At 35.7% G+C, this 16,479-nt stretch overlaps 1 protein-coding gene across 2 annotated transcripts in view; it reads left to right on the top strand.

The window, feature by feature from the left end:
* LOC126248309 (myotubularin-related protein 2) overlaps positions 1-8,065 on the top strand; it is a 198,558-nt gene extending 190,493 nt beyond the window's left edge. For both annotated transcript variants that reach the window (XM_049949182.1, XM_049949181.1), the window contains one exon: positions 7,209-8,065. In XM_049949182.1, the coding sequence (XP_049805139.1) occupies positions 7,209-7,355 (147 nt within the window). In that variant the 3' untranslated portion in view covers positions 7,356-8,065. The remainder of the gene's footprint in view (positions 1-7,208) is intronic.
* The last annotated feature ends 8,414 nt before the right edge of the window (positions 8,066-16,479 follow it).

Below are 16,479 nucleotides of genomic sequence, written 5' to 3'. Positions count from 1 at the left end.
ATTTAAATGTTTTAAGTGGCCTATAACATAATTACAAATTTATGGGAAAAGAATTTTTTTTTATATAAAACTGGAAGTACATACTGACTGACAATACAAGACAGAGACAGTGCTTACATGTCACGTATAAAACAAATAACAGGCCAGAACGGCTTTAGTCTCACAATTTTTTAAAAAGAATGCATGAAGGTGAGCCAATATGGGCTGCTCATATCTGTAAAGCCACAGGTAGCAAAGGACTGATGCACCCGCGTTAAAAAGAGAGGGGAGTTGAACATGACACCAAGAGTACCATCTGGTAGCTGTTAATATAAGTAGGCTACTTAACATTTAAAGTATAGACAGCTGAATGTTAAAATTAAATGGCAACATCTTGCTTGTGTAAAAGCATAGAAATACAGTTTGAAAAGTGATTAACAGTACAAAAAGAAGCAGTACTTGCACATCTTGTGTAAAATAAATATAAAGTGAAACAGCTTTAGTCACAATTTAAAGTAAAATCTGTGGAAGGTGAGCCACTGCGGGCTGCTCACGTCGTGCTTAAGACTCTTGTGTCATATATCTAGGGCGCCCATATGATAGTTTGCAGTGGGGATTTAGACCTGGGGTGTGGACTATTTTTAGTACAATAAAACCCCAAATTAACAAACGAGTTTTTAAGAAAATCCTGCTCTTAATGAATATTTCCATAAGTCCCAGACTACCTCCCATAAGAACAGTGTTATTACGCTCCACTTTCAGCAAACCCCACTGTAAGAAAAAGTCCATTTTTAAGGAATAGACATTAAACATTTTGCGAATTAAAATTCAGTCTTTATATAATTCTTGCCATATTAAAGTGAGTTTGATTCCTCTTCATTTAATTTCACACAGGATGTATTTTTGATCATGTGACACAGTAAATGGTAATAAATACAGCTGGTCGACACACTTAAATCATAGTCAATAACTCAACTGATACTGGCAGATGTGTTGAAAGAATCAGAAATAGATTTCCATTTGACTTAGGTACGTGATGTGATGTCATAGTCATAGAGTTTACAAAGTGCAAAAATTGTAGTTTTTTTAACCGAAGTGTCGAAGTTGTGAAGTTTACTTCTGTGAAGTTATGGCCTGCAAACATTGAAAGCTTACAGTTCAGCAAAAGCTGACAATCATTCGTGATGTTGAAGACAATGTTAACATAAATGTACGTGAAGAGTGCAAGTACAACAGCCTACTTGCACTCTTCAAGTTGTCATCACCCATCCCAAATGATGAGTGCGCTCAAAACCCTTGTACACAGAGCCGATAGAGTGTCGGATGCAGGTAGTTTGTGTAAAGAGCTTACACATTTGAAGGATAATTTTTTATTGCAGAAGGTGGGATTTTATGAAATACCATGCCAGTGTGGTATGCCCTATATTGGACAAGTGACATGTTCAGTGGAAGAATGTTACACAGAGCATAAACATTGCACTCACCTTCTGCAACCCATTAAGCCTGCAATTGCAGGATATTGTATGTCCAACAGACACACACACACGTGTCTTCAGTCTGAGAAACCACACAGGTCGAGCTGTAGCTACTAGATATAAGGAACATATTCACACCAGAAGTGGTGACGGTACGCGAGGTTCCACCTTCACTGAACATCTTGTACAAATGGCCCACATGCCTGATCCCCCGGCCAGTACCGAACTGCTTCATTCTGAAGTTAAGGGTATGAAATTAGACATATTAGAAGAAATGGAGAGTTTTAAACATCTATGGTATGACAAAAATGGCATCCTTAACGACTAACTCCAGTTAAAAAACTAAAATTTTTTCGAAGGTTTTATCCCCTTGCTCAGTGCTTCACATTCTACCATACGACATAGCAGATAGCCGATGCATTGATGCGGTCGCTTGGTGTCACTGATGGTCAGTTCGTTCAGTCACACTCTAGGTTCCCTTAACTTTAGTTATGACAGCTGCCCTTACAAACGTGGGCACACTAATATAATACACGTGCTTTTTTTCTTTCATTTAACGCCTTATAGTGAGTGATTCTTGTACATGTTCACAGTATTCTCACTTCTTAAAAGCTCCAATATTTCTAATACGGTCCAAATAGCCATTCCCACTTAGTTATAATTATCCAAGTTGAATATGGTGTTGCAAGGATGTTTTTAATCATATTCATTCCAAGTCTGAGGGCTGGCTTAAAATTAGGAAATAACCTTTTTTAAAAAGTTGAAGTGATGTCGTACGTCTCTTCACACACATACGCATACCATTTTGGTAACACTAATCACTTTGACCTCTTTCGGTCAAATATAAGGGCAATGAAAGCGGCATTGTACGTCCTTTCGTGCAATTACATTAAGCCTGCCCTACTAATTTGACCCTTTCCTGCACTTGGAATTTAATATAGTAACTTTACACGCTTATTCAAGCGTAGTCATCAAATAATATCACCAACCACAAGTAATTGAGAAATGGGGTATTCATCCCCTGCTTCTAGCTGATGGTATTTTGTCTGTCCTGTGTGCATGCATTTTGACCATCCGTGGAATTTGCTATCCCACATATATAGTTTCAGCCTATCCACGTTCTATAGTTCTATAAAATCGTCCTCGAGCTAGGACATTATACATACACACTCATTAACTTCATGCGCCTTTGACCCAGTCATCGAATCACTTTCGTAACATATTTTACGCCATCACATGGAAGATGATGATTTCTCAATTTGCGCATGCGCGTTCCTTTCTGACATTCTCACAGCCTAGCTACTGGCGCCACCTCAGTTTACCTGAGAGCCCGCGGCCCACCGAACGTTGGCTGGGGTGTAGAAGCGAGCATCTGACATTTGAGCTAAGTGCAACTATTGACATGGTACACACGTACCATTTATTTTACATTTTATGTGAGTCTTTTGCCCTTTTGGACATTCTGTATTAATGTTGGACCATGCCTCTTTAGGCAGTTTGTAGTTTAAGTGTGTTCTGAAGAAGGCATGGTTATCTGCGCTGAAACCTAGGTCAACATCCAGTTTCTATTTGCAATCGAAACGGATTCTTTATAATCATTAAATTTGATTTATTTGTCACTTTATGGCTGCCAAGTCTACATGGAAATCTTTCATTAAAGACACCAAGAACACTATTTAAGAATTCCTCAGAGTTTTTTTCACTTGAGTTACAATGATCAAAAGGTAGTGTTTTCTCTTCTAGCTTCTCAATAAATGAGAGCAAGTTTTCTTTGTTAAAGTTCCTTCTCATGTGGATTTTCACACTTGATATGTTCGTGTCTACATGTGGCGGCTCAGTGAACACTGTACAATGATCTGAAATACCTAAATCTAGACAAAATTGACACCTATATTCATATACATAATTAGAACAATGTCAATACAGGTTGCTAATTGGCCATTTTCTCTTGTAGATTCAGAGAAATTCAGTTTGAAATAATGTTTATGTGACAAGTCAGTGTATCTTGAAGTGTAGCTACTATCACATGTGATATCAATATTAAAGTCACCAGCTATTAGGAATTTTTTCCTCTCTCTACAAAAGTGTTCTAACATAATTTGAGGCTTAGGTGAAAATAGTTATTTTGTTGACCTCCCTGGTGTTCTGTCTATTGAGAGTACTATAACATTTACTGGGAAGTCCATTATTTCTACACTACAGCTATGACAGACATTATTCATTTAAATAATTAAAACAGTTTCTGGTTTCATAGTTTATATCACTAAGCAGAAGTATACGTAAGCATCCACATGACTTGTTTCTTCTGTGAAAGATACTTGCTTATCTGAAGTTTCCTATTTTGTTTAAAATTTTAATTGTATCCTCAGTAAACAGTCCCGCATTTAAAGAAACAACTCTAGCATTTGCACATTCTGACAAAATCATTTCCAATTCATCTATTTTGGAACTTCCGTCGCATGAAGCATTAGTATTTAAACCATTTATATTCCAGTGCATAACGTGTGTAATTTTACTATTACTTATAGGCTTTAGCACATTTTTTGCCCGATAATGGTTTGGTTTTGTCTTTCTTAATTCTCTGCAAGTTTTTCACTCCCGTCATTACTTATCAGTTTCCCTTATTTTTTATAACTTGGCAGTTATCTTTATGAACATCTTACAGAAAATTTTTGAGCACAGCCTATTCCGATGTAGACCATCTTTGCCAAGACACTTTGCACTTAGAAACTTGCTAGGTTCAATGAAAATGACCCCTAGTTTATGGCACTGTTCTTTAATATTGCCATTTATTCTTTGCACATATAGTCTGTCGGTAAACTGAAGAGCGAGCGAGCGAGTCCCCACTCTGCCTACCCAGCTACGTCACGAGGCGCTTCTACAGGCTGTTTCACAACTTAGTACCGGTCCTGCCGCGGCGCGCGTTTTAAATCTTTGTCGACGCCGTGTACAGATTCGTCCTGGCAGCGTTTATTCTTAGACAAATGCGTTAAGACCATAATGAATCCAAAAGACGATAGCTTCTTCCGAAACACAACATTATAGAGTAAGTAATATTAACGTAGGAACGGAAGTCAGGATTCTGCTACAAATACAGAACCGAATGCCTGTTCACCAGGCAACGCCGGTGAACTGCTGTTTGTGTATGAGAAATCGGTTGGAAACTTTCCTCATGTCAGCACGCTGTAGGTGTCGCCACCGGCGCCAACCTAGTGTGAATGTTCTGAAAACCTAATCATTTGCGTATCACAGCATTTTCTTCCCGTCGGTTAAATGTCGTGTTTGTTGCACGTCATCTTCGTATTGTAGCAATTTTAATGGCCAGTAGTGTGAATGTAATCATGAAGTGCATACAAACACTAAAACTGACTTCAGTCCGAGTCATACATGTAGTAGCATTAAGATACAGGTACATACTCTCAATATAGTAACAAAGAGGCTTAATGAAAAATATCAAAACCAACGTATGTCATCAAAACCAAAGTATGTCATCACAGACGAACGATCGTATTATCACGTCACAGGTTGGCAGCAGTTATAAATAACTCTATTGCTATTCGTAAAACGAACCCCGTATGGTGCAATCAATCTGTAGAATTTAAGCCTTGTTCTTACTTTATGTTTCTATTGAAAGGTAGAAATTTCCAGGTAAATCCCATTTTACGCTGTGTCTTACGTAAAACATCTTTCTGCCAAAGAAAACAGATTTTTTTTTGACGGCAGTAAGTAATGTCCATAATGTCGTTATTATTTTTTGGTTTATGTGAAAGTCCTCCATCGTTTGTCGAATGACCGATTTTGTGAAACAGCCTATAACGAAGAGTTTCCTCCCAAAATTATCAGTTTTCCTTCGTGGCGGTTCCAGTAAACCACGCGGTTTATTTTCGCGTTTCTTCCTTATGCGTCCTATTGTGGCGAGGCTGACGTTTGCATAAATTGCAGCCCTCTGATTGGGACTGGTAATATTAGCCCATAGTTCTTTTGTGCCGCCTCTTTAACACATGATGTTGTAACATTACAGTCAGTCGAACGCTCGTTACTCCATAAATAGCTCCTCTTCTCCATATTCTGCACATTTTCTTGCAATGCAGGACGATTATCCATCACTTCCGGATACCGAAGTATATCAGTAAGCATACAAAATTAACTGTCTGACACTGGCAATTAAGATCCCACGAACAGAACGACGTGTATCTCTGCTCGCTGATCTACTCCGCTAGGCAGGTAGCGGGCAACTGATTTTGGGTGCCCCTGTAGGCCAGTGGCAGGGCTCTTCTGGGAAAGGCCGCTTCCCCCACCAAAAGCACTGCTCGCTCTTGAGTTTACAGACAGACTATAGCCATCACTCACCAATCTCCTGTACACAATACTGATGATTATTATTCTGGACATGATGTACAGGCTTCTGGCCATATGAATAAAGTTGCTCATGTGGTTTACAGTTTCTCCTTCATTGTTTTTTCAAAGGGAATTTGTTCCCACATGGATAAAAGCACCTTTTGGATTCCTGTTATGCTTATCTGCTGCACTCTCTTGATTTTATGATGTTTAAATATTTATGCAATTGAAGCGTCCTTTTTCCTGGTTAGATGTTGATCTCGTAGTTAGGAACAAATATGTAATTTAACAATGAGTCGCCTATAATAGAGAACTCACTTTCTGTCTCACTATAACATTTGTTTTTTTTTTTTTTTTTTTTCTTTTTTGTATGTTACACTGGTCCACTTACATTCATGTAGTTCTTCCGTGTCTACAGTTTCTTTTTCTTTTGTAATGGTATGCTGCATTGTTTCATGGTTTCTCAGTTGTATCACTCCGTATGTAGATGCATCTACTGCTGGGTTTTTTCACAAACAGAACGTTTTTCATGTCCCAGTGCAATATTTTCCTGCTTTAGCAATGTCAGTTCTGCTTTCAGAACATCGACATTCCTTTGAAAAGCACAATTTCATCCTTAGAACTTAATGCAGACATTAGTCGCATGTTTTCGTCACTTATACAGCTAAGCTATGTCCACAGAATGTAGTCATTTATAAATTTCACACACATTTGCACACTTCTCATGTAACCAAAAGTTGCACTTAATGCACTGAATTCTTTTGACTACACTTATATATACTTCCTGAAGAAGACCCATTTAATTTCAATTGATTCTGGAGCGTCCTATCACTACACAACTGGATGTTGGGTCCTGATCAGGAGGGGGGGGGGGGGGGGGCACAGACAACTTCCCTGCATTGTTTGCACCTTACTCTTTTTAATAATTTATTTTTAACTGCTCTTATGGCTGTCCTACAGTTTTCTACCCCCTCATCCCCCTTTTCCTTTTGCGCTTTAAAATCCACAGACATACCCACTATGGAAGACTTGATTACCGTAGTAGCTGCATCCCTCAAAACAGCACAATCCACTCATCCATCCATTTAGGAGACTTGCAGCCCATGATGCTATGAGTGTACCTGTTTTAGTACAGCATGTATTAATAGAATATTGGTTATGTTTTGATAAAGGGTTATCCATAATATAATAGAGAATACTGCTCCTTCCACTCCCAATCACCTATTTGGATAATCAGTGGTCATGTGTGATTTAAATTTCATCATTTGGGATAAGCACCTCTGTGTGTTGAGTAAGATGAGATTTATTCCTTCACTGTTGGTAATTCTGTTAGATATAGGCTAATTTCTAAAAATTAGGTGTATGCTAATAGAAACATTATCTGTGACTGATAACTGTGTAAATTCTTCTGTGTAGGATCCTGTTTGTCAGCGAACACGTGAACTGCTGGTGTTAAAGGAGCAACTGGAAAAACAAGTAGAAGAGTGTAGGCGTGAACAGCAGTTGAGAGCTGCGCGCACTGCAGCTACACCACCACGACTCTCATCTCCTGTACACACATAGAACTTATTTAATTGACACAGAATGTCAAATGGTAGTATAACAACATTAATTTATTGACTGTTTTTCATAGCTACTGTAAATGTGCAGTACCTGCTTTATGGATTCTAAGTTGTCCGTTGATCTGTGTAAATGTTCTTTGGTGTCCAAAAATGAGATATAAATTGTGTAGTTTTGTACAGTGTTGTTGTTTAAAGATTACATGATTTTTAGAGATTTTCCTGTGAATTGTTGTTTGTAAAGAGTTTTAATGGACATTAAATGTTTCAATGCTTGTCCTAATAAATTATTCGGTTTAAATGCAGCATGATGCACCAAGTTGCTGGTGGCTCATACCAGCAACATTGCACTTCAGAAATATTTTGAGAAGTCTCAAGATTGTGATGTGGTAAATGACAATGTCAGTGCAGTGTATGTAAAGTTAATGACAGATAGTTCTGTTTTCTTATATGCTATCCCTAACTACAATGGAGAAGCATCACCAGTCCCAGATGCTTGTGTGGTACTTAAAGACTTATTATCATGGGAACCATACTATCTTTAGTTACTGAGAGATTCATTGCATTGAATCATCATAACATATCATCATTTCTTAAGAGCTAAGTGTGCAGGTATGTTTTGTCAGTGTATATCTGCACAACACCATAAAGTTGTGATTTCATATAATATTCTAAGAAAATTGAACATAATAAATGCTTCTGAAATGATAGAGATTGTATGTTTTGCTTAATGTGTCAGACACTCTTCCATTTATGAAGAATGAAAACTAATGTACCAAAATGCCCAGAAAGATGTAAAACTGCAGTGACATCCATGTAAATCTGAAATGGTAGTCATGATAACACTGACCACATGTTGTGTGACATAGATCTGTAGTTGTCGGGGGAAAATGTCTTTGCACACTGTATTGTTTAATGTAATTATTAATGGTAGGTCTTTGAAAAAAAAAAGGACAATAAATGTAATATTTTCTGCTCTAAAATAGTACTATTAATAACTTAGATGTTTCTTGACTGTGATGAATGGGACTTACGTCAGAGATCAGGTGATGATTGGAGAAAGAAGTCTTTCGACTGGATATGTTAGTAGTGGTAATAACTGTTGTAGTTAATATTGCCAGGGGAATAGTATGCTTCATGTATTTAATTCCATCACCAGACTTACAGCCCCTACAAAATTTTTCAGGAAATGGATAATAATGCTTCTGTTACGCATTTTGTCAATTTATGAGCATATTACTTCTATCGTAAGTACATACTGTTTCAGTCTGTGGAAAGTATTTGCAAGGCTAAATTATGATTTTCATATTTAAGTCATTAATGGCCTAACAGATCTAAATAATAAGAAAACAGTTTTGTTGTGTTTCCAGTCCCATGAAAGCATTCACTGTATCACCAAGTTTATATGAAAAGAGTATATTATATATATACTCTTATATTATATATATATACTCTTTTCATATAAACTTGGTGATACAGTGAATGCTTTCGTGGGACTGGAAACACAACAAAACTGTTTTCTTATTATTTAGATCTGTTAGGCCATTAATGACTTAAATATGAAAATCATAATTTAGCCTTGCAAATACTTTCCACAGACTGAAACAGTATGTACTTACCTTAGAAGTACATAGATATGTATATTGATGGAAGTGTTTCATCTTTCAGGTGTTATTGTTCCGATGAATGAGGGGACAAAAAGAAAAGAAAAAATATCCCACCTTACTTCTTTATATTACATTGCATTAGTCATATTCCAAGGATCCTGTGAATAGTGATCTCTTGGAGAGAAGTCAAAGATGTACATTTTATTTTATTCGAGTATTAAGAACAAAATGATTTACCATTATGAAAGACTTATTCCAATCACCAGATCAGCTAAAGCATTAACTTTAGAGTTTCTGTGAACATCCTCTTCAATGAAGTAGAAGGATATGCTGAATTGAAAGTTGTTCGGTCCAATCTTAAACTCCGCCATATTATTTATATGATGACTGTTGTGCTGTGGTAGGTTGCCGAATTTCTGCCCATGTATCTGACTCCTTTCTACACTAATGTTGACGTGTTGAAGTCTTTATGGAGGGTATTTCTGCTGTTTTGCATGATTTACTCTGGTTTTTAAGAAAAGAGAAATATCGGTAAAGTCATCGGAAGATAAAGTTTTTTGAAGAATTCCTTAAGGATGTTCTAGAATTAACACTTGATACATTTCTTATAACACACTTGCATATTCTGAAAATACTGCTCCCGGCTGTTGAGTTTTCCCAATAATTGATTCCATAACTCCTTAGTGAATGAAAATATGCAGAATAAACTAATTTCTTCATTCTTTTATCACATATAGCAGTAGTCGTGTGTACTGCAAATGTAGCTGAAATTAGAAAATTTTTCAGATCTAGGCGGAGGGTTTTCCAATTAATATTGTGATCCGTCTGCAAATAAAAAAAAACTAAACAGAACTCCACAACCTATGAAAATAGTCATCCAAAACAATGAAATGGAAAGTAGAAACTATGTGATGTAATGAACTGTATATACTAAGTGTTGTCAGAATTCAGTGATAATCTGCTTACCTTTAACCACCTGTTGTTTTTGAATATTTCATTAACTAACTTTTAACACATTGACTGCCACATGCATAGTGATGAATGTTTCATAACCAGAACAGGCCAGACAATGGCATCAGGCATGAAGCTCTGCTGCAGCCGCCAGCAGGCACACGGCATAAGGCTTTGCTGTGCCTGCCAGCAGCCTTATGGCAGTCAATGTGTTATGTAAGGGGAATGGTACTACTTAGAATGACTTTGCTGGTACTGTAATCGTATTGTATTATTTATATATATCAGAAACTAATAGTCCAGAATGGAACCTTGTGGTACTACATGTCTTGTCTACTTCAAATGCTGAGTACCTTTTGTTATGTGATCAACATGGAACTTACTCTGCTTACTGTCATTCTTGTCAGATAAACTCAATGAACCACTGCAGTGGTTGTAATTTATAGTTTATGGATTCTAGTGTATCATCTGTCAATGTAAATACAGCCTGTTCAGTTGACAGTCGTTTTTGAAATCCAAACTGTTTGTGATAAGTATGATTTCCTGTACTGAGTGTTTATAAAGACTGTTGTACATGACTTCAGAAAGTTTTATAAACACTAGCAGTAATGTGATGGGTGGTAATTCCTTAGTAATGTTATAGCTCCTTTATTCTAAAGTAACTTTACAACACCTATTCTGTTCTAGAAAGCACCTCTTCTGTCACATATATGTGAGAGCTCAAGGGGAAAACATGAAATATGAGTGCTATGTTATGCAGTGTCCCCTGAAAAACGTATAGATATGATAACATTACAAGAAAATTCACAGAATCTAAACATTCTTAGAGTAGTTGCAAATCATAAGATAATACCCACAATGAAAAAGTACTAATCTTCATTACTGGGGATGATGGAACTTAAAATGAAATCTAGTCTATAAGCAAATAGGATTTGCTGTGAATTGATACAAACCTATTTAAAATGATTTTACATGAAGTTTGTAATGTAGTTAGCATTAGTCTGAAGATGGAAGCTTGTTCTGAAATGTCAAGAGTTTTATTGTGATGAACAATATAGTTGTGATTGAGTTGAATTATTGTCTTAAAATGGAAAATAATCTGTTGAAATGTTCATCCAGAATTGTTCCTGGAAATTGATTCATGTCTGAATTGATTTTGGCTTACAATTGTTTAAAGAAATACATTTTGTGTGGATTGACATAGGTTTAAAATAATTTAGATTTTCAGTATATCATGGAACACAATTTCAGGAAGATTATAAAATACTTAAAGACCTAGACAACCAGAAGAAACTAATCTGAAAGATAAGAAACAGATCCACATTTATAGCGCCAGCACCAGAAAAAAAGTTTCTGAAAGTGATTTGCTGGTAAGGATACCTGAAATGAGACAAAGGCAGCTACATTTGAATGGATTATCATGGTATGAAGCATAACATCACTTAAAGAACAAATTTATGAGTAAGTGCATTTTTGATTTTCCATTCAATTTAAATGACTTATGATCAGGATATTTAGTCTGTTTGACATTGGTGTGGGAAATTTAATGTTGAAATATGAAACTAAAGATCATATAAATTTTGAGACAAATACTCAGAAAAGTAAAATAACAAAAAAATTTACTGTGGCATATTTTTAAAATTCCTTACCTGTAAAAAAGAATCACCTAAACATTGCTGACTGTCACGTTCAGGAGATGAATTTATTAAGTTTTAGTTTTGAATCACAGTGAATATGAGAGAGCAGTAAGAAGTGGGTGTCTAATACACTAGTATTAGACTAAAATAAAAAGTAATTAATAAAAATTTAAAATATTATACGAAGTATTATCCTCAAAGTCAGAATATGATTGTGAATCTAGGAAAGAAGGGTAATAGTAGGTATTGGTAGTACATGAAGTGCAATGTCAGGGGGTAGTGATGCTATTCCTTTATAAAGATTCATTGCTCAATAAATAATCATAAACTATTTACTGAAATTGTTAAATCCAATTACTTTTCCATTGTTTTATGTTTTGGCTTTGTTTTTATTGCTTACACTGATAAAAAGTGTAATGTGCATGTGGGATTATATGAATGGGTTGACAAAAGGTAGTGTTAATCCTCAGTTAAGTAAGGATTAGTCTCATCACACTATCTGTTGTTTCTGAATGCACCACATCCTGGTAACAACATGTTCCGTACATTTTCTGAGAAAGAACTGTGTACTGTATAATTTGTTTTCTCATTGTATTTATGTTCTTGTCTGAATTTAATCAAACACATAACAAACATGTAGAAGTTCAAAACATGCTCTTGTGAGTTAGGACTTTATTCTGCTGACTGCATCATGTATAGTTGTTTAGGATGCAAGTAACAACTCAAAGGATAAGTATAACTGGAAACTGGTATAAATAATTGAGCATGTAATGTGGGCTTAACAGACAGTTATTTGTTTTCAACCTCTAATTAAAAAAGATTCACATCAATTTTTTACAGGATTTTTTTCCAAATTTAACTACTATATATGTTGCCAAACACTGTAGTGAAGTTTGTGTTTCAGATTTATAGTGTGAAGGCATTTATAATGTTTCAGATAAATTTGGTTCTTGATATGCATAAATTTCTCTATGGGTTTAAGTGGTTATGTAAAAATCTTCACAATAGAAATAGAAAGATACAGTCGTATAGCAATCTTACCAAAAATAAGGTCCATTTTAATGTGTGGCAAATTAAATTTTGGAAGAAATACAGTATCTCTGTACTACTCATATTGAGTGCTTGATCAGACCAATTTGAACATTTGTCTCATTACCACATACGTGGAAATTTCTTTTAAGTTGTCAGTGAATGTGTAATCTGTCATTGTTCCGTATCATTAACTGGTGGTGGTTGTTTTTTTGGTGGTGGTTGTTGTTTTGGTAGTGGTCAGATTGAAGCACTTTCCATACATCTGTTAAAGAACACCAAGGATAGTCATGTTTATTAAATCTATCCAGCAGAGAGAAAGACATTAGTATAGTACTGGCAATGAGTCACTTATACACTTCAGAGATGTTTGGGATGTTACTCAGGATTTTGACAAAAGTAGTTCATTAGGAAACTGTGTACCTATATATCACCTGTGAAATACGGATGGCGATTTCTGTGTGGTTCACTTTTGTTTATTGAACCTTTGGGTTGTCAGCTGTACTGAGTTAATATACTGCTGGAGTATCCATTCAGCTGTTTTATTCATTTGATGAACTATAAGATTGTATAAGTTCATCCTCGGACATCCTTGTGGCAGTCTAACTTGTCTGAAACTTTGAACTACATAAAGTGAGCCAAATATAATGTCAAAAATCAGTAGTGCTCCTGTAAGCAAAAATTATGCCACTTGTGTGTAGCCATATGCAGGCCAAATATAGGGCAACATCAGACACTAGGAACAGTACTCCTGAGTTACTATTTACATTTGGTCAAATTCTCTCCCTCTCTCTGACATACTTTTAAGATATTGCCAGTAATGTAAAGTAAGGAAAAACATTTTGTAGGGCCTCCATGGTTATCACAGTGATGAACAACATGCACATGGAGTGTGACATTAAAAAGGTTGAAGACAACAAAGCCATCTTTGAAGTAAGTTTAAATGTTTCCTCAAATGACAAAAAGAAAGGTTTCCTGCTGAAAAAAATGTCACTTTCATTTGTTTACAGTGTTTAGGTGGGACACACATTTGTGTGTGCCACGTACCGCCCCCATCCTGTCAGCACCACCTCATCCAACTTCTTCTGCCAATTGTCATTAGCATTATAATTTTCACCAACAACTGCAAAAGATTTCTTTTGTAATTTCAATGTGCAGGTCACAAAATTATCTAAGAGAGATTTAACGTTTTTGATCGTGTGACATTGTAATTATGCTATTCCTAAGAGGTGTTACCGGTTAGTGTAGAGAAAAATATACGATTTTCTCACTGCGATTTACTATGTCATCAATTTCTTTGGAGTTTGATAAGTAACTGTGGTATAACACTGTCATAACTGTTTTTATATAGAACTAGTTGGCATAGTGCAGATAGTATTCTTATCAGCATTCACTATTTGATATATGAGCTGGCTGCCATCTTGGACTCCACTGAAGAGAAGGCAAACACTACTGTCATTATGTGAGAAAATTGCAACTTTGCATCCCTTCATATGGTTGCCATTTATTCAGTTGTCTTGTTTCACGTTGGTACGTTTACTGTGTGGAAGTGAAATTCACTGATGTCACATCTTTTCAGCAAATATTTACTAAAAGTGAATGACACTTCCTTATACACAATCTATAATTTCATGAAGATCTTATAAAAAGTGTGACGCATCTTTCTTAGAGCTACGTATTGTTTGGTGATGTATATGCTGAAAGTAAATAAAGCAAGCCACATTCGTGTTGGGATGGTTGTTCAAGTAGTACAGGATGATTTCCAGTAAGAAACAAAGTTACTATAACCATTTATCCAAAATCAGACCTAAGTCCTTCATGGCTATTGAGTACTTAAAGTTTCAATCAGTGTGGGTCTTGCCATCTGGTGTTCAGCTAGCATGCATTGCATAAGTCTCTAGGTGGATATGTACACTTTGATCTTGATAAACTTGTCACTCTTATTTTCCACCAGAACTCTCCACTTCTGGTGACTTTCCATTGTTTTATCATTTAGGCCTTAGTTACTGAGCAATTGGATATATTTATTAACCACAGAAAGTCCTCTGTATACCGTGACTAAGAACATAGGTGGCCCAGAAGTCTATGGAAAGTTTAGTAATGGAAGGAGGTAAAGCTGATACTAAATAAATGGTCATAACACAACAGATATTGCTTGAACTTCAGTTGATGCTGTTCCTTCTTTGTGACTGATGATTATCTGGTGCGCTGTGTGTAGAATCTGAAGGGGGAGCAGCTCAGATTTCCACCTATGCTTAAGATTAAATTAGGTTCAGACTGTTTGTAATAAGTTTCTTGTATTTCGTCCATTGGTAAATAAGTGCTACTCATTGTTATAGTTATTAAGTTTGTCATGTCATGTAAATTCATATTTTAATTCAATTAATACTGTACCGTTAGCAAATTATAACTGTGTGGTGTTGATGTAATGGCAACACCCAGTCATAATACTCAGTTTCTATATACTATTAATCGTTTCAAAGATTGAACCACTTAAGTTTATAACAACTGATGACGATTCATTGTACAGGGACCAGAATTCATTTTTTGACTAATTTTGTTGTGTATTATTCAGTTGTGTGAAAAATCTTGTAATTAGATGCACATATGCAGTTATTTATTTGTGTATTTTTGTGAATATAGCGTATTTTGTTGTCTACAAAGTAAAACTGAAATTTTAAATTGTGACAGACGAGTGACATTATGTGTAGGCAAAATAAAAGTACCACTAAAGCAGTTTACAATCAGCACATAAAACATATTTTTGTTATTTAAATGTATTCTTTGGAAGAAATGAAACATGAATTTCTTGTTAAAAAAGTTTCTAATACCAGAAGGTTTACATGCAGCAGTTACTAGTTTATGCAGGTATCTGGATGTATGTCAAAAGGAAGATGGAGAAGTCTATAAGCAAGGTATCAGATGTATAGTAATTGCTCAGTAGTATTTAAGTGTTAATTTTTTATAACAGTGATTTATAGGGCAAGTGAAAAATGTGTATTATTAAAAAGTCATTGTTTGCTGTGGGGAAATAAATCTAGTGTTTTTCACAGAAGTGAGCATAGTGTGCAAGCTGTTCGGCATGCCACTATAGCTGTGATAAACAATCTTATTTTATGGACAGTGTGCACATGATGAACCGGATGTAATAATAGGATTAACTATTAAGTAATTTGAACTATGTCATGCATGTGTGACAGGTCATGTGCCAAATTTCTCATTGGATAGTGTGCTGTTACAGAGGACAAAATGTACATTGAATTTGTTAATGATGTTTCTTCTAATAATTGTCATGTATCTGCAAAAACAAATGTAATTACAGCCATTGGTACAAAAACTGTATATGAGACGTGTAAAATTTGTTACTATGAGAACTGGATTTTATTGTGTTTTCATTATGTCATATATGGAAATGTGTCATTGTTTATTTGGTTGACAGAGCATCAGTCAGAATGTAACATATGAATGTTGAGTAGTTGAAGATGATGTAACTGTTCAACCAAACATAACTGGAGATCTAAAAAAAAAACTATTTTTTTAGCATAGGTAACATAATTATAATTGAGTGATAAGTGAAAAAATTCCAGACTTTGTCACTGAATGATGTAGATAACATAACTTTTAATGTATTTTATGAATAAATACAAGTTTATACGACACTTGATCAGGCAACCATTGGGGCCTTTTGCAGGTAGCTGTACATAATGAAGTTTGATGCTACAAAGCTGATGTATTGCACTTGAAGTGTAACATCTTACTGAGGAGCAGCTTGTTCTGTACTTATATATATATATATATGTATGTGTGTGTGTGTGTGTGTGTGTGTGTGTGTGTGCGTGTGTGTGTGTGCGTGCGTGCGTGCGTGTGTGTGTGCGCGCGCGTGCGTGTGTTGTTCACTGTATAT

Source organism: Schistocerca nitens, chromosome 3 (genome assembly GCF_023898315.1).
Source record: "Schistocerca nitens isolate TAMUIC-IGC-003100 chromosome 3, iqSchNite1.1, whole genome shotgun sequence".
Taxonomy (NCBI): domain Eukaryota; kingdom Metazoa; phylum Arthropoda; class Insecta; order Orthoptera; family Acrididae; genus Schistocerca; species Schistocerca nitens.
The sequence above is the reverse complement of the archived record's forward strand: the minus strand, read 5'-3'. Positions and strand labels throughout refer to the sequence as shown.